This window comes from Convolutriloba macropyga, chromosome 2, assembly GCF_964194025.1.
Source record: "Convolutriloba macropyga chromosome 2, txConMacr16.3, whole genome shotgun sequence".
Lineage (NCBI taxonomy): Eukaryota > Metazoa > Xenacoelomorpha > Acoela > Convolutidae > Convolutriloba > Convolutriloba macropyga.
In genome coordinates, this window is record NC_134469.1 from 21,968,745 (window position 1) to 21,991,433 (window position 22,689).

Sequence of the window (22,689 nt, forward strand, 5' to 3'; positions counted from 1 at the left end):
CATTTCGGCTAAATTGACTTTTTTATTGTTGGCTATATGTCCTGTCGGACAGCAGTTCTAATACTCCACCGCAGTAGTAGTATGTGAGCAAGAGTGGTGGGGGGTAAAAGGACGTACCTATGTACAACGATTACGCATAGCCTTTTTTCATCAATTTTCCAAAGACGTACCCAAAAAAGAGAGAAAACAATAGACCTGTCATCTTATCAAAATTACCCAGGAGTAATTATCTTAATTGCCCCAAGGGAAATGCATCCAGTTTTCTGCTCTAATGCACTTCAGATAATCTTATCTACTTAATAAAATATATCTGCAGAATTTTTTCTTTCACAAACTTTTTTACGCATAACTTTTTCAATTATCAAAATTTTGCTAAAGTTTGGATTTTAATGAAGTTTTGTTTCGAATAATTTCAAATTATCAGAAATTTTTCACAAAAACTTCTTGTAAATAAAAATTTTGAAAATTGCACTTTTTAAAAGTTTTTTTTTTACTCCTGATGATGTGAAAGTATGAAAGACTTTTTGGCAGTTTGTTTTCGTAGTTTCTGGTTTATTTCTCAGTAGTTTCAGTTTCAAAAACCAGAATACATGAACAAACTCTTTCAGATAATGCTGTTCAAATAATCGATTAAAATTTTTTAACTCATATTTCAATGAAAAATACTAAAACACAGAAAACCGTCACTGAAAATTTTTTAATTTTTCACAGTTTCAGATTCTGAAACCTCAAACTAATTTATTTTGCCGAAAATATATGTTACAGTACAACTTTAGAGGGTATTTTTCGAAGTGGAATTCAGTGGTGGTAATTTCACGGTCAACTATAGATTATAGGTTTGTTTTTTTTGTAGTTTTAGTTTCTCAAAGCTCAAAATACAAAATACTTTCTTCAAGAATGGTATGCTATATCAACTCTCTATATGTTGTTTTCAAACAAAGCATTTGATAGTGATTTCTTTGACCCTGAGAAGTTACAATTTTTGGGTTTTTTGCGAAGTTTCAGCTTCTGAAACCTGAAACCTCAAACTATTTTTTTTAGAATTGTGTGTTACAGTACATCTTAAGGCATAATTTTTAACGCAAAATTCAATGGATACAAAATGAAAATCGTGAAAAGAGGACAAGTTTGTATTTTTCGAAGTTTTAGATTCTGAAACCTGAAACCTCACATTTTTTTTGGAATTTTGTGTTACAGTACATCTTTATATTGTAATTTTTAACGCAGAATGCAGTTGGCATAAAATATAAGTTATAAAGAGAGGACAAGTTTACTCGAAGTTTTAGATTCTGAAACATGAATCCGAAGAAAAGTTTTTGTCAAAAAATACCCAACTCTTGAAAAAAACACCCATTTTTTGCCAAAAATACCCAATTATTGGCAAAAAATACCCAATTCTTGCAAAAATACCCAATTCCTGTCGAAAAATACCCAGTTATTACCAAAAATTACCCAATTATTGCAAAAAAGTTCCTAATTCTTGGCAAAAAATACTCAATTCTTGTCAAAAAATAACTAATTTTTGCCGAAAATTACACAATTCTTGGCAGAAATTACCCAATTCTTAGCAAGAACACCCAATTCATCGCAAAAATACCCAATTTTTCGCAAAACCATCCAATTTTTGCCAAAAAATACTCAATTCTTGACAAAATGTACCCAATTTCTGCTAAAAAAACCTATTTTTTCCAAAAAATATCCTATTATTGCCAAAAGTTACACAAATATTGCCAGTAATTACCCAGTACTTAGCAAAAAATTCCCAATTCGTGAGAAAAAACATCCCATTATTACCAAAAAGACCCAACTACTGACAACAGAGCCCAGTTCATGGTAAAAAAAACACCAAATTTTTGACACAAAACATCCAATTATTGCCGAAAACACCCAAATTTTACCAAAAAAAACCCAACTCTTGCCAAACAAAAAACAATTCTAGCCAAAAAAATGTCCGTTTCTAGTCCAGAAATACAAAACTCAGAGCAATGAATACCCCATTCTTACCAAAATCTACTACATTTTACCAGAAATACTTAATTCCTGCCAAAAAACCCAGTTCTAGCAAAAATGTCGCAATAATGGCACACAAAAAAAACACAAATCTCGCCAAAAATACACATTTTTTACACAAAGTAGTTAAATCATGTCAAAGAAAACAAATTCTAACCAATTTTTATTATTGATCAAAAAAAACCAAATTCTAAGCAAAATAACAAAAATGTATCAAATACTTATCTAAAATATATCAAAAATTGGACAAAATTGCCATCATCTGTAATTCTCTAAATTCTTCCTAACAATCCAATTATTTAGTGACCTTACAAACATCAAATTTTGATATCGTATTCTGTAAAGACCAATCTTCTCAGTTGATCGATATAGGTTTAATGAGCAGAAATTTGTCACGAATTTTTAACTATTGTCAAAAATTAGCCATTAAATGGATCAGTTTAATCATAGTAATTTAACAATTAGGTCCTACAATCTTGACAATTACAACAAATAGGAGATGTCATCTTTGTAGGAATGCAACTGACCTCTTTGGAACAAAATTTAGTCCAGCTACATCATATGACTGCTACAATTAGGGAAACCTAGGTATTGTATGGGGTCACTGAACTCATGTGAACAAAAAATAATCCTTACTACTTACAATATTATTCTTACTTTATCAAAATATACACAGCTCACGTGATCTAGATCGAGGTCCTAATAATAATAATGTAATAATTACGTCACTATTGCGCCATAATGATGTCGTTTTTATTGTAGTGTACAAACAAAAATTCAACTCCTTGTGCTTATTTTCCTTCTCTTCAACAACCGAGCTAGGTAGCTTTTTCATTCTTTTTCGGAGACAATTTGAATCTTCTTTTCCTACAAACCTAAGTTGTCAGTTATAAACTTTTCAGTGGACATTCTTCATCTCTATTACATCTTCCTATTTCCAATTCCGGGTAAAACACCTCTGTAATAAAATATGAAAGCAGACCAGAAGAAACGAATAAAGGGCTATTATAATCATCGTATGAATTCGCAAATAGCATAATAATGCTTCAGAGAGAAAGATTTTGGAATATCTGTAATTTCAGTTCTTTTAGGAGTTCAACCGTCTTCACCCAAAAAGGCCTGGAATAATGAATATCAAATCTGTGAAATTGAACGAAAATCTTAAGGCCCACTTCTTCCCCGATTTCAATGAGGATGTAGCAATTATAAGGGAGAGGAAGATGTGCTTCGGCTGGGTAGCTGATCCTCCTTTCTCAATTCCGAGGCAGCTTCTGGCCTTCAATCGAGATTGCAATCGAGATTTTGCCAGAAGTCTCTGTTCCATACAAACAGACAACTGTAGACTTCTACAAGAACCACATCGAAAACAAAACTTTACAAATCTCAGACAACATGGAACTCAGCAGATCGGTCCGTGCACAATTCTGTGATTATGAGTTGTCCTATAGACCAATGTATGAAAATCAATTGGGATTTTTTGAGGAGGAAAGAGAACTTAAATTTCTCTGGTGTGTGTCTGACGAGTATGACAATTTGCAGGAGCAGAAACCTGATCGGGGATTGTGACGAGTGGGAAAATGATACATTGACAGAGAGTATTATTGCAAGTATCGAAGAAGAGAGCGCACTTAATCCCAAGTTAGACAACAAAAAATCTGACAAGGCAGTCTACTTTTCGTGTTTTTCTACCGAGACTGGACAAGATACAATGAAGGAAGTACAAGGAGCATCGACTGTTGAAAATACTTCATTCAAGTCAGCCAGAATCATGCTTAGTACTGTAGTCAATGATTATACAGATTACCAAGATCATTTTTTACCTAATGAAGTAAATGAAAAAATATCTGAAAAAACTTCCATCAAATCTGAGCAACCAGCGTCTTGTACAAAAAAGACTGTCAAGAAAAGGGCTCCTGCTGTCAATAAACCTGAAAGAGAGGGAAATAAAAACCCAGCTGGTGATGAAAACGAAGACAAAATGTGTCCTTCATCTCGCAAATTGAGACGAGCTGCTGAGTTGTATAATAACTAAACTGGCAGGCTGAGAACTTATTTCTTTGACTGATTATTTGTTTATTTTTCCGGTATAATTTCAGATCTAAAACTAGTATCTTCAGAGATGACTAATTGACTGGTTAATTTGTAATATTCTGTTTTTACACTCAGAAAAAGCTGAGTTTCATGTATGTTTTTGAATTGATAATTTGATACTATAATTTATTTGAGTTTTAAAATTTCATTTTCGAAATCAACTTTTATTTAGAATTCAATTTTGAATTAAAATATATGTCAGAAAATGCTTGTTTTTGTAAATTCTGTTTTTTTTTCAAAAGTGGCGGTTAACAACAAAAAAGGCTTGTTTTTGTAATATCTGTTTTTTCAAAAATGCGGGGTTTTGGCATCTGCAATACATCCCGGCAGCTGATAGTGGATGATGCAAAGCGATTGCAGTGATTATTTTAAAGCAAACTCCACCATTTTTCCCACGAGAATGTTGCAATAAGCGTGCTGCCTTTGATAATAGAATACCTGTCCCTTTTAAAGAAGAACTTTTGGCAAAGAATTTTTAGATGTAGATACTCATACAAATGGTTAAGTTTAGAATTTACAACATTTTTTTTTAAAAAAGATGAAAACCTTGTGCATAATTTTTTTACTGTTTTGAAAAAAATTTTTTTTTACTCTCTATTTTTTTTAAAAAGTCGTTTTTTTACAGAAGCTTTTTTTTCATTTTCCCATTTGTCAGTTTTTGAAGTTTTTTGATGTGAAGTTTTGAATTGAATTATTTTTTTTTGAAATGAACGTCTTTTTTACGAAAAATATAATTTCTTTTTGAAAATTGCAGTTTTTTTTATAATGTTTTTAACAAAAATGTAAATCTTGATGTTTTTTATTTTTCTGTTTGACCATTTTTCAGTTTTTGAAGTTTTTTTCATGTAAAATTTTCAATTTAATTATGTTTTACCAGAATAATTTTTCTTTCAAAAATGCCGTTTTTTACATAAGGTTTCTAACAAAAAATGCAACCTGTGTTGTTTTTTAATTTTCTATTTTTCCTTATTTTCTGTTTTTGAACTTTTTTATGTAATAATTTTATTTAAATTAATTTTTTTGAAAAAAAAATGTTTTAATAGAATAATTTTTCTTTCAAAAATGCCATTTTTTACATAAGTTTTTTTCACAGAAAATGCAATTTTTGTTGTTATTTTTTTTCTGTTTTTCTTTTTTTCAGTTTTTGACTTTTTTAATGTAAAATTTCTAATTAAATTATTTTAAGAAAAAAAGTAGTTTTACTAAAACATTATTTTTTCAAAAAGCCGTTTTTTGCATAATGTTTTTAGCAAAAAACTTAAAATTTGATGTTTTTTATCTTTCTGTTATTCCATTGTTCAGTTTTTGAAGTTTTTTTTCATGTAAAATTTTCAGTTTAATGATTTTTTTTAAAAAAGAATATTTTTCGAGAATAGTTTTTCTTTCAAAAATGTCGTTTTTTACATAAGGTTTTAAAGAAAAAATACAACTTGTGTTGTTTTTTTTCTTTTTCTATTTTCCTTTTTTCAGTTTTTGAACTTTTTTATGTAAAATTTTAAACATAATTAATTTTTTTTTGAAAAAACTAGTTTTACTAGAATAATTTTTCAAAAATGCAATTTTTTACATAAGGTATTTAATAAAAAATGCAACTTGTGTTGTTTTTTTGTTTTTATATTTTTCTTTTTTTCTGTTTTTGAAGTTTTTTTTTTGTAAAATTTTTAATTTAATTAATTTTATTTTTGAAAAATAAATGTTTTACTAGAACAATTTTTCTTTCAAAAAAGGCGTTTGTTACATAAGGTTTTTAACAAAAAAATGCAATTTTTTTGTTTTTTTGTTTTTCTATTTTTCAGTTTTTGAATTTTTTTGATGTGAAGTTTTGAATTGAATTATTTTTTTTTGAAATGAACGTCTTTTTTACGAAAAATATAATTTTTTTTTGAAAATTGCAGTTTTTTTATAGTGTTTTTAACAAAAATGTAAATCTTGATGTTTTTTATTTTTATGTTTGACCATTTTTCAGTTTTTGAAGTTTTTTTCATGTAAAATTTTCAATTTAATTATGTTTTACCAGAATAATTTTTCTTTCAAAAATGCCGTTTTTTACATAAGGTTTTTAACAAAAAATGCAACCTGTGTTGTTTTTTAATTTTCTATTTTTCCTTATTTTCTGTTTTTGAACTTTTTTATGTAAAATTTTTATTTAAATTAATTTTTTGAAAAAAAAATGTTTTAATAGAATAATTTTTCTTTCAAAAATGCCATTTTTTACATAAGTTTTTTTCACAGAAAATGCAATTTTTGTTGTTATTTTTTTCTGTTTTTCTATTTTTCAGTTTTTGTCTTTTTTAATGTAAAATTTCTAATTAAATTATTTTAACAAAAATGTTGTTTTACTAAAACATTTTTTTTCAACAAGCCGTTTTTTGCATAATGTTTTTAGCAAAAAACTTAAAATTTGATGTTTTCTATCTTTCTGTTATTCCATTGTTCAGTTTTTGAAGTTTTTTTTCATGTAAAATTTTCAGTTTAATAATTTTTTTAAAAAAGAATATTTTTCGAGAATAGTTTTTCTTTCAAAAATGTCGTTTTTACATAAGGTTTTAAACAAAAAATACAACTTGTGTTGTTTTTTTTCTTTTTCTGTTTTTCCTTTTTTTCAGTTTTTGAACTTTTTTATGTAAAATTTTAAACATAATTAATTTTTTTTTGAAAAAACTAGTTTTACTAGAATAATTTTTCAAAAATGCAATTTTTTACATAAGGTATTTTATAAAAAATGCAACTTGTGTTGTTTTTTTTGTTTTTATATTTTTCCTTTTTTCTGTTTTTGAAGTTTTTTTTTGTAAAATTTTTAATTTAATTAATTTTATTTTTGAAAAATAAATGTTTTACTAGAACAATTTTTCTTTCAAAAATGGCGTTTGTTACATAAGGTTTTTAACAAAAAATGCAATTTTTTTGTTTTTTGTTTTTCTATTTTTCAGTTTTTGAATTTTTTTATGTACAATTTTTAATTGAATTATTTTTAAAAAAAAACTTTGTTTTACTAAAACATGTTTTTTCAAAAATGCCGTTTTTAAATAATGTTTTCAATAAAAAAAATGTAAGTTTTGATGTTTTTTCTTATTATATTTCCATTTTTCAGCTCTTGAAGTTTTTTTGCAATTTTTTTAGCGAAGTCGAAAATTGTAAAAAATCAATTTAATACAATTATAACAAAAATCAATTATCTATTACAACTATTTATTACAAATTATTACACTTATTGATAAAACCAGCGGAAATCTATAACAAATCAAGCTTTTGATGACAATCTTTTTTCTTTTATGTTTTCATTTTAAACAATTACATTTTTATTAATATCATATTTTTCTTAAGAAATTTCAATTCACTCATCGTCCCATGACAAACATACTTCAGAGTAAACCCCGGGGTACCGTTGTCGCCTGGTGACATGTACTGACTTCAAGCATCCCTAGTGTGCATCTCTGGATGTTGTTCGGAAATAAAAGATCGTTGGGCCTGCATAGCGCGCCTCGCGGCAGAGCCTCGATCAATGATTCTTTATTTCCGAACAACATCCAGAGATGAACGCTAGGGATGCTTGGAGTCAGTAATTGTCACCAGGCGACAACGGTACTCCGGGGTTTACTCTGAAGTATGTTTGTCATGAGACGACGAGCAAATCGGAATTTTTTAAGAAAAATATGATATTAATAAAAATGTAACTGTTTAAAGTGAAAAAATAAAAGAAAAAAGATTGTCATCAAATCATAATAGTTGTAATAGATAATTTATTTTTGTAAAAAATGTAATAAATTGATTTTTCACAATTTTCGACTTCGCTAAAAAAATTGCAAAAAAAATTCAAGAGATGAAAAATGGAAATATTATAAGAAAAATGATCAAAACTTAACATTTTTTGTTAAGAACATTATGTAAAAAACGACATTTGAGAAAAAATTGTTTTAGTAACACAATATTTTTTCAAAAAAATAATTAAATAAAAATTTTAAAAGAAAAAACTTCAAAAACTTAAAAAAAAGGAAAATTAAAAATCAAAAAAAAACAAAAATTGCATTTTTTGCTGAAAACCTTATGTAAAAAACGACATTTTTGAAAGAAAAAATACTTTATTAGAACATTATTCTTTAAAATAAATAATTAAACTGAAAATTTTCAGATAAAAAACTTGAAAAACTGAAAACAAGAATAACAGAAAAATAAAAATTATCAAATTTTACATTTTTTGTTAAAAACATTATGTAAAAACGGCATTTTTGAAAAAAGAAACGTTTTAGTAAAACAAAGTTGTTTTTAAAAAATAATTCAATGAAAAATTGTACATAAAAAATTCAAAAACTGAAAAATAGAGAAACAAAATACAACAAAAATTGCATTTTTTGTAAAAACCTTATGTAAAAAACGGCATTTTTGAAAGACAGATTGTTCTAGTAAAACATTTATTTTTCAAAAAACAATTAATTAAACTAAAAATTTTACACAAAAAACTTCAAAAACAGAAAAAAGGAAAAATAGAAAAACAAGAAAACAACACAAGTAGCATTTTTTATTAAAAACCTTATGTAAAAAACGATATTTTTGAAAAATTATTCTAGTAAAACTTGTTTTTTCAAAAAAAATCAATTATGTTTAAAATTTTACATAAAAAAGTTCAAAAACTGAAAAAAGGAAAAATAGAAAAAGAAAAAAACAACACAAGTTGTATTTTTTGATTAAATTTTTATGTAAAAAACGACATTTTTGAAAGGAAAACTATTCTCGAAAAATATTCTATTTTTAAAATAAATAATTAAATTGAAAATTCTACATGAAAAACACTTCAAAAACTGAAAAATGGAATAACAGAAAGATAAAAAACATCAAAATTTTATATTTTTTGTCAAAAACCTTATGTAAAAAACGGCATTTTTGAAAGACAGATTGTTCTAGTAAAACATTTATTTTTCAAAAAAAAATTAATTAAACTAAAAATTTTACACAAAAAACTTCAAAAACAGAAAAAAGGAAAAATAGAAAAACAAGAAAACAACACAAGTAGCATTTTTTATTAAAAACCTTATGTAAAAAACGATATTTTTGAAAAATTATTCTAGTAAAACTTGTTTTTTCAAAAAAAATCAATTATGTTTAAAATTTTACATAAAAAAGTTCAAAAACTGAAAAAAGGAAAAATAGAAAAAGAAAAAAACAACACAAGTTGTATTTTTTGATTAAATTTTTATGTAAAAAACGACATTTTTGAAAGGAAAACTATTCTCGAAAAATATTCTATTTTTAAAATAAATAATTAAATTGAAAATTCTACATGAAAAACACTTCAAAAACTGAAAAATGGAATAACAGAAAGATAAAAAACATCAAAATTTTATATTTTTTGTCAAAAACCTTATGTAAAAAACGGCATTTTTGAAAGACAGATTGTTCTAGTAAAACATTTATTTTTCAAAAAAAAATTAATTAAACTAAAAATTTTACACAAAAAACTTCAAAAACAGAAAAAAGGAAAAATAGAAAAACAAGAAAACAACACAAGTAGCATTTTTTATTAAAAACCTTATGTAAAAAACGATATTTTTGAAAAATTATTCTAGTAAAACTTGTTTTTTCAAAAAAAATTAATTATGTTTAAAATTTTACATAAAAAAGTTCAAAAACTGAAAAAAGGAAAATAGAAAAAGAAAAAAACAACACAAGTTGTATTTTTCCTTTAAAACCTTATGTAAAAAACGACATTTTTGAAAGGAAAACTATTCTCGAAAAATATTCTCTTTTTGAAAAAATATTTAAATTGAAAATTTTACATGAAAAAACTTCAAAAACTGAAAAATGGAATAATAGAAAGATAAAAAACATCAAAATTTACATTTTTTGTTAAAAACATTATGCAAAAAACGGCTTTTTTGAAAAAAAAAAATGTTTTAGTAAAAGTACATTTTTGTTAAAATAATTTAATTAGAAATTTTACATTAAAAAAAGTCAAAAACTGAAAAATAGAATAACAGAAAAACAAAAATTATCAAATTTTACATTTTTTGTTAAAAACATTATGTAAAAACGGCATTTTTAAAAAAAGAAATGTTTTAGTAAAACAAAGTTTTTTTTAAAAAAATAATTCAATTAAAAATTGTACATAAAAAATTCAATAACTGAAAAATAGAAAAACAAAATACAACAAAAATTGCATTTTTTGTTAAAAACCTTATGTAAAAAACGGCATTTTTGAAAGAAAGATTGTTCTAGTAAAACATTTATGTTTCAAAAATAAAATTAATTAAAATAAAAATTTTACACAAAAAACTTCCAAAACAGAAAAAAGGAAGAATAGAAAAACAAGAAAACAACACAAGTAGCATTTTTTATTAAAAACCTTATGTAAAAAACGGAATTTTTGAAAAATTATTCTATTAAAACTTGTTTTTTCAAAAAAAAAAGTCAATTATGTTTAAAACTTTACATTAAGAAGTTCAAAAACTGAAAAAAGGAAAAATGGAAAAAGAAAAAACAACACAAGTTGTTTTTTTCTTTAAAACCTTATGTAAAAAACGGCATTTTTGAAAAATTATTCTAGCAAAACTTGTTTTTTCATAAAAAAGTTAATTATGTTTAAAATTTTACATAAAAAAGTTCAAAAACTGAAAAAAGGAAAAATATAAAAAGGAAAAAACAACACAAGTTGTATTTTTTGATTAAATTCTTATGTAAAAAACGACATTTTTGAAAGGAAAACTATTCTCGAACAATATTCTAATTTTAAAATAAATAATTAAATTGAAAATTCTACATGAAAAAAACTTCAAAAACTGAAAAATGGAATAACAGAAAGATAAAAAACATCAAAATTTTATATTTTTTGTTAAAAACATTATGCAAAAAACGGCTTTTTTGAAAAAAAATTGTTTTAGTAAAACTACATTTTTGTTAAAATAATTCAATTAGAAATTTTACATTAAAAAAAGTCAAAAACTGAAAAATAGAATAACAGAAAAATAAAAATTATCAAATTTTACATTTTTTGTTAAAAACATTATGTAAAAACGGCATTTCTGAAAAAAGAAATGTTTTAGTAAAACAAAGTTTTTTTTAAAAAATAACTCAACTAAAAATTGTACATAAAAAATTCAAAAACTGAAAAATAGAAAAACAAAATACAACAAAAATTGCATTTTTTGCTGAAAACCTTATGTAAAAAACGACATTTTTGAAAGAAAAAATATTCTAGTAGAACATTATTCTTTAAAATAAATATTTAAACAGAAAATTTTTACATAAAAAACTTCAAAAACTGAAAAAAAGAATAACAGAAAAAAAAATTATCAAACTTTACATTTTTTGTTAAAATCATTATTTAAAACGGCATTTTTGAAAAAAGAAATGTTTTAGTAAAACAAAGTTTGTTTTTAAAAAATAATTCAATTAAAAATTGTACATAAAAATTTCAAAAACTGAAAAATAGAAAAACAAAGTACAACAAAAATTGCATTTTTTGTTAAAAACCTTATGTAAAAAACGGCATTTTTGAAAGAAAAATTGTTCTTGTAAAACATTTATTTTTCAAAAAAAAATTAATTAAAATAAAAATTTTACACAAAAAACTTCAAAAACAGAAAAAAAGGAAAAATAGGAAAACAAAAAAACAACACAAGTTGCATTTTTTATTAAAAACCTTATGAAAAAAACGGCATTTTTGAAAAATTATTCTAGTAAAACTTGTTTTTTCAAAAAAAAATTAATTATGTTTAAAATTTTACATAAAAAAGTTCAAAAACTGAAAAAAGGAAAAATATAAAAAGGAAAAAACAACACAAGTTGTATTTTTTGTTTAAAACTTTATGTAAAAAACGACATTTTTGAAAGGAAAACTATTCTCGAAAAATATTCTATTTTTAAAAAAAATAATTAAATTGAAAATTCTACATGAAAAAAACTTCAAAAACTGAAAAATGGAATAACAGAAAGATTAAAAACATCAAAATTTACATTTTTTGTTAAAAACATTATGCAAAATGGGCTTTTTTAAAAAAAAATACTTTAGTAAAACTACATTTTTGTTAAATTAATTCAATTAGAAATTTTACATTAAAAAAAGTCAAAAACTGAAAAAAAGAATAACAGAAAAATAAAAATTATCAAATTTTACTTTTTTTGTTAAAAACATTATGTAAAAACGGCATTTTTGAAAAAAAAAATGTTTTAGTAAAACAAAGTTTTTTTTTAAAAATAATTCAACTAAAAATTGTACATAAAAAATTCAAAAACTGAAAAATAGAAAAACAAAATACAACAAAAAGTGCATTTTTTGCTGAAAACCTTATGTAAAAAACGACATTTTTGAAAGAAAAAATATTCTAGTAGAACATTATTCTTTAAAATAAATAATTAAACTGAAAATTTTTACATAAAAAACTTCAAAAACTGAAAAAAAAGAATAACAGAAAAATAAAAATTGTCAAATTTTACATTTTTTGTTAAACACATCATGTAAAAACGGCATTTTTGAAAAAAGAAATGTTTTAGTAAAACAAAGTTTTTTTAAAAAAATAATTCAATTAAAAATTGTACATAAAAATTTCAAAAACTGAAAAATAGAAAAACAAAATACAACAAAAATTGCATTTTTTATTAAAAACCTTATGTAAAAAACGGCATTTTTGAAAAATTATTCTAGTAAAACTTGTTTTTCCAGAAAATAATTAATTATGTTTAAAAATTTACATAAAAAAGTTCACATAAGAAAAACTTTTCTAGAAAAATGTTCTCATTTTAAAAAAAAATAATTAAATTGAAAATTTTACATGAAAAAAACTTCAAAAACTGAAAAATGGAATAACAGAAGGATAAAAACATCAAAATTTGCATTTTTTGTTAAAAACATTATGTAAAAAAACGTTTTTTTGAGAAAAATTGTTTTAGTAAAACTACTTTTTTGTTAAATTAATTCAATTAAAAATTTTACATTGAAAGTCAAAAACAGAAAAATAGAAAAACAGAAAAATAAAATAACAACAAAAAACACATTTTCTGTGAAAAAAAACTTATGTAAAAAACGGCGTTTTTGAAAGAAAAATTATTCTATTAAAACATTTTTTTTTTCAAAAAAAATAAATTAATATAAAAATTTTACATAAAAAACTTCAAAAACAGAAAATAAGGAAAAATAGAAAATTAAAAAACAACACAATTTGCATTTTTTGTTAAAAACCTTATGTAAAAAACAGCATTTTTGAAAGAAAGATTGTTCTAGTAAAACATTTATTTTTCAAAAATAAAATTAATTAAAATAAAAATTTTACACAAAAAACTTCATAAACAGAAAAAAGGAAAAATAGAAAAACAAAAAAAAGACAACACAAGTTGCATTTTTTATTTAAAACCTTATGTAAAAAACGGCATTTTTGAAAAATTATTCTAGTAAAACTTGTTTTTCCAGAAAATAATTAATTATGTTTAAAATTTTACATAAATAAGTTCACATAAGAAAAACTATTCTAGAAAAATGTTCTCTTTTTTAAAAAAAATAATTAAATTGAAAATTTTACATGAAAAAAACTTCAAAAACTGAAAAATGGAATAACAGAATGATAAAAACATCAAAATTTGCATTTTTTGTTAAAAACATTATGTAAAAAACGTTTTTTTGAGAAAAATTGTTTTAGTAAAACTACTTTTTTGTTAAATTAATTCAATTAAAAATTTTACATTGAAAGTCAAAAACTAAAAAATAGAAAAACAGAAAAATAAAATAACAACAAAAATTGCATTTTCTGTGAAAAAAACTTATGTAAAATAGGGCATTTTTGAAAGAAAAATTATTCTATTAAAACATTTTTTCTTCAAAAAAAAATAAATTAATATAAAAATTTTACATAAAAAACTTCAAAAACAGAAAATAAGGAAAAATAGAAAATTAAAAAACAACACAATTTGCATTTTTTGTTAAAAACCTTATGTAAAAAACAGCATTTTTGAAAGAAAGATTGTTCTAGTAAAACATTTATTTTTCAAAAATAAAATTAATTAAAATAAAAATTTTACACAAAAAACTTCATAAACAGAAAAAAGGAAAAATAGAAAAACAAAAAAAGACAACACAAGTTGCATTTTTTATTTAAAACCTTATGTAAAAAACGGCATTTTTGAAAAATTATTCTAGTAAAACTTGTTTTTCCAGAAAATAATTAATTATGTTTAAAATTTTACATAAATAAGTTCACATAAGAAAAACTATTCTAGAAAAATGTTCTCTTTTTTAAAAAAAATAATTAAATTGAAAATTTTACATGAAAAAAACTTCAAAAACTGAAAAATGGAATAACAGAATGATAAAAACATCAAAATTTGCATTTTTTGTTAAAAACATTATGTAAAAAACGTTTTTTTGAGAAAAATTGTTTTAGTAAAACTACTTTTTTGTTAAATTAATTCAATTAAAAATTTTACATTGAAAGTCAAAAACTAAAAAATAGAAAAACAGAAAAATAAAATAACAACAAAAATTGCATTTTCTGTGAAAAAAGTTATGTAAAATAGGGCATTTTTGAAAGAAAAATTATTCTATTAAAACATTTTTTCTTCAAAAAAAAATAAATTAATATAAAAATTTTACATAAAAAACTTCAAAAACAGAAAATAAGGAAAAATAGAAAATTAAAAAACAACACAATTTGCATCTTTTGTTAAAAACCTTATGTAAAAAACGGCATTTTTGAAAGAAAAATTATTCTGGTAAAACATATTCTTTAAAAAAATAATTAAATTGAAAATTTTACATGAAAAAAAACTCAAAAACTGAAAAATGGTCAAACAGAAAAATAAAAAACATCAAGATTTAAATTTTTGTTAAAAACATTATGTAAAGAACTGCAATTTTCAAAAAAGAATTATTTTAGTAAAAAAAGACGTTCATTTCAAAAAAAATAATTCAATTCAAAACTTCACATCAAAAAACATTAAAAACTGACAAATGGACAAATGAAAAATAAAAAGCTTCTGTAAAAAAATCGACTTTTTTTTGAAAAAAAATAGGATAGTAAAAAAATTTTTTTTCAAAACAGTAAAAAATTATGCAAAAGGTTTTCACGTTTTTTTTTAAAAAAAGTTGTAAATTCTATACTTAACCATTTGTATGAATATCTACATCTAAAAATTCTTAGCCAAAAGTTCTTCTTTAAAAAGACCAGGTATTCTATTATCAAAGGCAGCACGCTTGTTGCAATTACAAAAACAAGCTTTTTTTGACATACATTTTAATTCAAAATTGAACTCTGAATAAAAGTTGATTTCGAAAATGCATTTTTAAAACTCAATTAAATTATAGTATCAAAGTATCAATTCAAAAACATACATGAAACTCAGCTTTTTCTGAGTGTAAAAACAGAATATTGCAAATTAACCAGTCAATTAGTCATTCCTGGAGATACTAGTTTTAGATCTGAAATTATACCGGAAATATAAACAAATAATCAGTCAAAGAAACAAGTTCTCAGCCTGCTAGTTTAGTTATTATACAACTCAGCGGCTCGTCTCAATTTGCGAGATGGAGGACACATTTTGTCTTCGTTTTCATCACCATCTGGATTTTTATTTCCCTCTCTCTCAGGTTTTTTGACAGCAGGAGCCCTTCTCTTGACAATTTTTTTTACAAGACACTGGTTGCTCAGATTTGAGGGAAGTTTTTTCAGATATTTTTTCAATTGCTTCATTAGGTAAAATAAGATCTTGGTAATCTGTATAATCATTGACTACAGTACTAAGGATGGTTCTGGCAGACTTGGTTGAAGTATTTTCAACAGTCGATGCTCCTTGTACTTCCCTCATTGTATCTTGTCCAGTCTCGGTAGAAAAACACAAAAATGAGACTGCCCTGCCAGATTTTTTGTTGTCTAACTTGGGATTAAGTGCGTTCTCTTCTTCGATACTTGCAATAATACTCTCTGTCAATGTATCATTTTCCCACTCGTCACAATCCCGATCAGGTTTCTGCTCCTGCAAATTGTCATACTCGTCAGACACACACCAGAGAAATTTAAGTTCTCCTTCCTCCTCAAAAAATCCCAATTGATTTTCATACATTGGTCTATAGGACAACTCATAATCACAGAATTGTGCACGGACCGATCTGCTCAGTTCCATGTTGTCTGAGATTTGTAAAGTTTTGTTTTCGATGTGGTTCTTGTAGAAGTCTAGAGTTGTCTGTTTGTATGGAACAGAGACTTCAGGCAAAATCTCGATTGCAATAATGAAGACCAGAAGCTGCCTCAGTATTGAGAATGGAGGATCAGCTACCCAGCCGAAGCACGTCTTCCTCTCCTTTATAATTGCTACATCCTCATTGAAATCGGGGTAGAAGTGGGCCTTAAGATTTTCGTTCAATTTCACAGATTTGATATTCATTATTCCAGGCCTCTTTGGGTGAAGACGGTTGAATTCCTAAAAGAACTGAAATTACATATATTCCAAAATTTTTCTCTCTGAAGCATTAATATGCTATTTGCGAATTAATACGATGGTTATAATAGCCCTTTATTCGTTTCTTCTGGTCTGCTTTCATATTTTATTACAGAGGTGTTTTACCCAGAATTGGAAATAGGAAGATGTAATAGAGATGAAGAATGTCCACTGAAAAGTTTACAACTGACAATTTAGGTTTGTAAGAAAAAGAGATTCAAATTGTCTCCGAAAAAGAATGAAAAAGCTACCTAGCTGTGTTGTTGAAGAGAAGGAAAATAAGCACAAGGAGTTGAATTTTTGTTTGTACACTACAATAAAAACGACATCATTATGACGCAATAGTGACGTAATTATTACATTATTATTATTAGGACCTCGATCTAGATCACGTGAGCTGTGTATATTTTGATAAAGTAAGAATAATATTGTAAGTAGTAAGGATTATTTTTTGTTCACATGAGTTCAGTGACCCCAAACAATACCTAGGTTTCCCTAATTGTAGCAGTCATATGATGTAGCTGGACTAAATTTTGTTCCAAAGAGGTCAGTTGCATTCCTACAAAGATGACATCTCCTATTTGTTGTAATTGTCAAAATGGTAGGACCTAATTGTTAAATTACTATGATTAAACTGATCCATTTAATGACTAATTTTTGACAATAGTTAAAAATTCGTGACAAATTTCTGCTCATTAAACCTATATCGATCGACTGAGAAGATTGGTCCTTACAGAATACGATATCAAAATTTGATGTTTGTATGGTCACTAAATAATTGGATTGTTAGGAAGAATTTAGAGAATTACGGATGATGGCAATTTTGTCCAATTTTTGATGTATTTTAGATAAGTATTTGATACATTTTTGTTATTTTGCTTAGAATTTGGTTATTTTTTGTCAATAATAAAAATTGGGTAGAATTTGTTTTCTTTGACATGATATAACTACTTTGTGTGAAAAATGTGTATTTTTTCGCGAGGAGATTTGTGTTTTTTTTGTGTGCCATTATTGCGACATTTTTGCTATAACTGGGTTTTTTGGCAGGAATTAAGTATTTCTGGTAAAATGTAGTAGATTTTGGTAAGAATGGGGTATTTATTGCTATAAGTTTTGTATTTCTGGACTAAAAACGGACATTTTTTGGCTAGAATTGTTTTTTTTGGCAAGAGTTGGGTTTTTTGGTAACATTTGGGTGTTTTCGGCAATAATTGGATGTTTTGTGTCAAAAATTGGGTGTTTTTTTACCATGAACTGGGCTCTGTTGTCAGTAGTTGGGTCTTTTTGGTAATAATGGGATGTTTTTTCTCACGAATTGGGAATTTTTTGCAAAGTATTGGGTAATTTCTGGCAATATTTGTGTAATTTGTGGTAATAATAGAATATTTTTTTGGAAAAAATAGGTTTTTTTAAGCAAAAATTAGGTAAATTTTGTCACGAATTGAGTATTTTTTGGCAAAATAGGATGGTTTTGCAAAAAATTGGGTATTTTTGCGAAGAATTGGGTGTTCTTGCTAAGAACTGGGTTTTTTTTACCGATAACTGGGTATTTTTGGAAAGAAATGGGTATTTTTTTTCAAGAGTTGGGTTTTTTTTGACAAAAACTTTTCGTCGGTTTCATGTTTCAGAATCTAAAAATTCGAGAAAACTCGTCCTCTCTTTATGAATTATAACTTATGCCAACTGCATTCTGCGTTAAAAATTACAATATAAAGCTGTACTGTAACACAAAATTCCAAAAAAAAATTTGAGGTTTCAGGTTTCAGAATCTAAAACTTCCAAAAGTACAAACTTGTCCTCTTTTCACGATTTTTAAACTGTATCCATTGAATTTTGCGTTAAAAATTATGCCAAAATGATGTACTGTAACACACAATTCTAAAAAAAATAGTCTGAGGTTTCAGGTTTCAGAAGCTGAAACTTCGCAAAAAACCCAAAAATTGTAACTTCTCAGGGTCAAAGAAATCACTATCAAATGCTTTGTTTGAAAACAACATATAGAGAGTTGATATAGCATACCATATTTGAAGAGAGTATTTTAAAGTTTGAGGTTTGAGAAACTAAAACTACAAAAAAAACCCAAACCTATAATCTATAGTTGACCGTGAAATTACCACCACTGAATTCCACTTCGAAAAATACCCTCTAAAGTTGTACTGTAACATATATTTTCGGCAAAAAAATTAGTTTGAGGTTTCAGAATCTGAAACTGTGAAAAATTAAAAAATTTTCAGTGACGGTTTTCTGTGCTTTAGTATTTTTCATTGAAATATGAGTTAAAAATTTTTAATCGATTACTTGAACAGCATTATCTGAACGAATTTGTTCATGGTTTCGGGTTTTTGAAACTGAAACAACTGAGAAATAAACCAGAAACTACGAAAACAAACTGCCAAAAAGTCTTGCATACTTTCACATCATCAGGATTAAAAAAAAACTTTTAAAAAGTGAAATTTTCAAAAAATTTTTTTACAAGAAGTTTTTGTAAAAAATTTCTGATAATTTGAAATTATTTGAAACAGAACTTCATTAAAAACCAAAAATTGAAAAAAATTTTGATAATTGAAAAAGTTATGCGTAAAAAAGTGTATGAAAGAAAAAATTCTGCAGATATATTTTATTAAGTAGATAAGACTATGTGAAGTGCATTAGAGAGGAAAACTGGATGCATTTCCCTGGGGGTAATTAAGATAATTACCCCTGGGTAATTATGATAAAATGACAGGTCTATTGTTCTCTCTGTTTTTTAGGTACGTCTTGGGAACATTGATGAAAATAGGCTATACGTAATCTTTATACATAGGTACGTCCTTTTACCCCCCCCCCCCCCCACTCTTGCTCACATACTACTACTCACCGCACTTTGTTTTGCACCCTTGTTCGACAGTCATCTCTTATTACTTAACCAGCATTTTGTCCTTGGATTGTTTTTCTTAACGGCGCGTTTGGCTGGCGTCTCATCCCATTTTTTCGCTAAAAATTTTCTCTACCTATGCAGAATCGCTTCCTTGGTTTTCACATTTTTTGTCAGTTTTCACTTCTTTCCGACGACAATATTAGCAGAAAATTACCGGATTTAAGTTATCCGATTTTTCTATTTTTCTGGAACCATAATATACATAGTTTACAAGATTGTTTTGCTTCATATCCCAATAACTGATGTAATCCAGATCTCTGGCTGGCTATTCCTATGAACAAGATCATCCGGATTGCAACACAAAAACACCAATTTTCAGTTTTTATATGGTTTACTCGTAATTTAATTTTCCGCAACCCTTCTAAAGGAAATCTTGGGGAGTTTATAGGGAAAAATAACCGGGAAAATATGAAGACTCTGCATTACTTTTTATGATTACTGGCTATATTATATCTATGAATAATAACCAGGTAATATGAATAGGGCCAACTAGAGCTTTTTTATCTGTTTTTTTTTAGCCTAACGCAGCTGTCTGCATGTTTGCGGATAGTTTCATTTTGTTTAAATTGACTTTTTTAATGTTGGCTATATGTCCTGTTGGACAGCAGTTCTAATCATACATTGAAATCCCCTCTGTTGGTCCATTCAGGTAGTAGCTTTAATTTTTACATTTCTCAGAAATGTACCATTATTTCTCAGATATGCACATATTTCTGAGATATACAAAAATTACCATAAAAAGAACTCACACTCAAACTCCAACAACCAACTTACGATTTTAATTTGCAATTCAGTTTTTGCAGTTACGCGCCGAAAAAACAGTTGAGCTCAGAATTTTCTCTCGTAAGTAAAGCTAAACTTTTTGCTTGTAGAACTGACTTTTTTCGCTGCTTTGAGCGTCATTAAGACGACTTAAAATTAAGCCGATATTTGAGAGTTGCCTGTAATCGGACTGATCGCGGTATTCAATCAACTTAATTTTGAGACTTTCGGGGTTTTAGACTTGAGGTTAACTAGAAATATGAGATGTAAGGCCCTAGAAGAGACTATTTATAGCCACGCTAAATGCTTCTAATGGAACATTAAATTAAGCATGTTCGATCCTATAAAGCAGAATTTTTGTGTTTAAGTTGTGAAACAGAATTTCATCTGAACAGACCTGACAACAAAGATTTAATCGTGCAAGACCTCTTTTAGAAAAAATTATTGAAGACTTGATAAGTTAGCCTTAAGAAAAGTTTTAGCGCTGAATGTTTTAGATTGATCTCGATTGCAGTATCTTTGGACAATTAAGAAGCATGCCGGACAGCAAGAGCAAGCCGATGACCACAGATGCAGCTGCCAGGATCCAGAGCACTGAGGCCAGGAACTCTGGCACCGGACAGGTGCAATCTGGCGGCTTCGCTTCTCGGTAACAATTTAATCATTTACTAAGTATATCAATTAACATAAGTGATCAAAATAAGGAGCTGCAGAGACCTCTGAATTCATTTTTATTAGTTTGTTATCGGGTCGAGGGATTCTATGGAAGTTCGCCGGGTGAATGGAAACTGGATACACCTTGCCATATGAAAAATCGTGATAACTAGCAAAACTTCTTTTATGATCTTGGCAATATTTATATGATTATTGGGTGCTGATGAAGACATCACAAAAAACGAATGCGAGGATGATGGCGTTGAATGCATTCTAACATTAGTTTATTCAATTTCATTTATCATTAGTTTATTGTTTCAGAGCACAGGGGGCGGCTGCCACCAACATTAACCAGGGAACCACCCAGCACCAGGGCGGAAAGAAATAGAGCACGCAAATGGTCTCACATTCAATGAACAACTCATCCAATACAATACAATACCGATCCATTGTCATTGGGAATTACTTAAATGTAACTGAAAGAACTCTACTCTGATTAGACTGATATATTAGTACTCTCAGTATTACTCGATAGTAAAAAATCGATAATTTCATGAAACAATTGTTAAATGTAAGCGTTTTAGACTGACTTTGTAAACTAGTGTTATATTCGGTGATTATTCTGAAATACATTGACAACCCGGGTTGACCACCATAAAAGAAACTTACTAATCATAAAACGCCATATATGGATTTTATGGAAACTTACTAACCATAAAACGGACCATATATGTAAACTTACTAACCATAAAACGGACCATATATGGAAACTTACTAACCATAAAACGGACCATTTATGGAAACTTACTAACCATAAAACGGATCATATATGGCAGGGTCCTCTCTTTCAATCATATATTAGCATAGTAGGAAAAAATAATGCTCTCGTAGAAAAACTTATTATCCATAAAACGGACCATATATGGAAACTTACTAACCATAGCAAGATCATAAAACGGAAATTTTTATGGACTTTTATGGACCATATATGGCCCTTTTTATGGTTAGTAAGTTTGGTCAACCCGGGAACTCTTCTGAACCAGAATAGGGAAGTTGAATTAACGACTGATTGGAAATCTGTCCATATCTAAAAAAAGTCCCTGGATGAGCCACAAGAAATGTAGACCAAAGCGAAATAACATTTAATACTAAAAATTTATATCCCAAGTTCTGATTGATCACACTTAAGCGCTTAATTTATAGGTATTAAAAACAGCGGAACGAAACTGCACGTAGCGGAAACTCCATCCTCTGTGATGGAGGGGGGATGCGCCCTTGAAAAGCCCTGGAGAGTAACCCATCCGCACACCATAAATATTAAAGCGATAGCAACTGATTAATTCGCCGTTTCATTCGTTTGTAGTACTATAAATTTAACCAATCAGACTATTCGGTAATCAAATTTAAGCAATTTTTTCAAGGACGCATACATTGAAAGAATATTAGTAACGATACAAATATAGATATATAATCCTTACTAATCAAAAATTCTAGATATTTGTACTAGAGGGGTGTTTGATTATCAAAACCGCAATAAGAGCGTGGCATTTGAAAATATAAATTGATCAAACAAATTATCGGTAACGCGAAGATTGTCAGAAAACAAAAATTAGATACATATTCCTCTAGCAACGAAAACTAGATGCATTGGTTCGGCTGCCAAATTCAATCCCGGGTCGAAGTCAATTTGGGTCTGTTGGTGTTTCCAAGACTCTAAGCAATGAACGAAAAACTCCTAAGAGTTGCTCAGCAAAGGTTTCAATGATTCACTTTAATCCGATTCAAGTTAGATAAAATTGATCGAAATGCTGTCAATTGAAAAGTGACATTATCCATTAAAA

General features: G+C 26.5%; 1 protein-coding gene across 1 annotated transcript; it reads left to right on the top strand.

Annotated features, from left to right (window-relative positions):
- Positions 1-20,125: 20,125 nt before the first annotated feature.
- LOC142335191 (putative uncharacterized protein DDB_G0289245) lies at positions 20,126-21,492 on the top strand. Its single transcript, XM_075383575.1, has 3 exons — positions 20,126-20,275; positions 20,692-20,843; positions 21,170-21,492. Exons 2-3 carry the CDS (start codon positions 20,731-20,733, stop codon positions 21,234-21,236), a joined length of 180 nt encoding a protein of 59 aa, XP_075239690.1. The 5' UTR covers positions 20,126-20,275; positions 20,692-20,730; the 3' UTR covers positions 21,237-21,492.
- Positions 21,493-22,689: the final 1,197 nt, after the last annotated feature.

Excerpts from the sequence above, each read along its gene's own strand:
- LOC142335191 (XM_075383575.1), top strand. The coding sequence starts at position 20,731 with ATGCCGGACAGCAAGAGCAAGCCGATGACCACAGATGCAGCTGCCAGG. Across the intron at positions 20,844-21,169 it reads TCTGGCGGCTTCGCTTCTCG|AGCACAGGGGGCGGCTGCCA; the intron begins GTAACAATTTAA and ends TTATTGTTTCAG.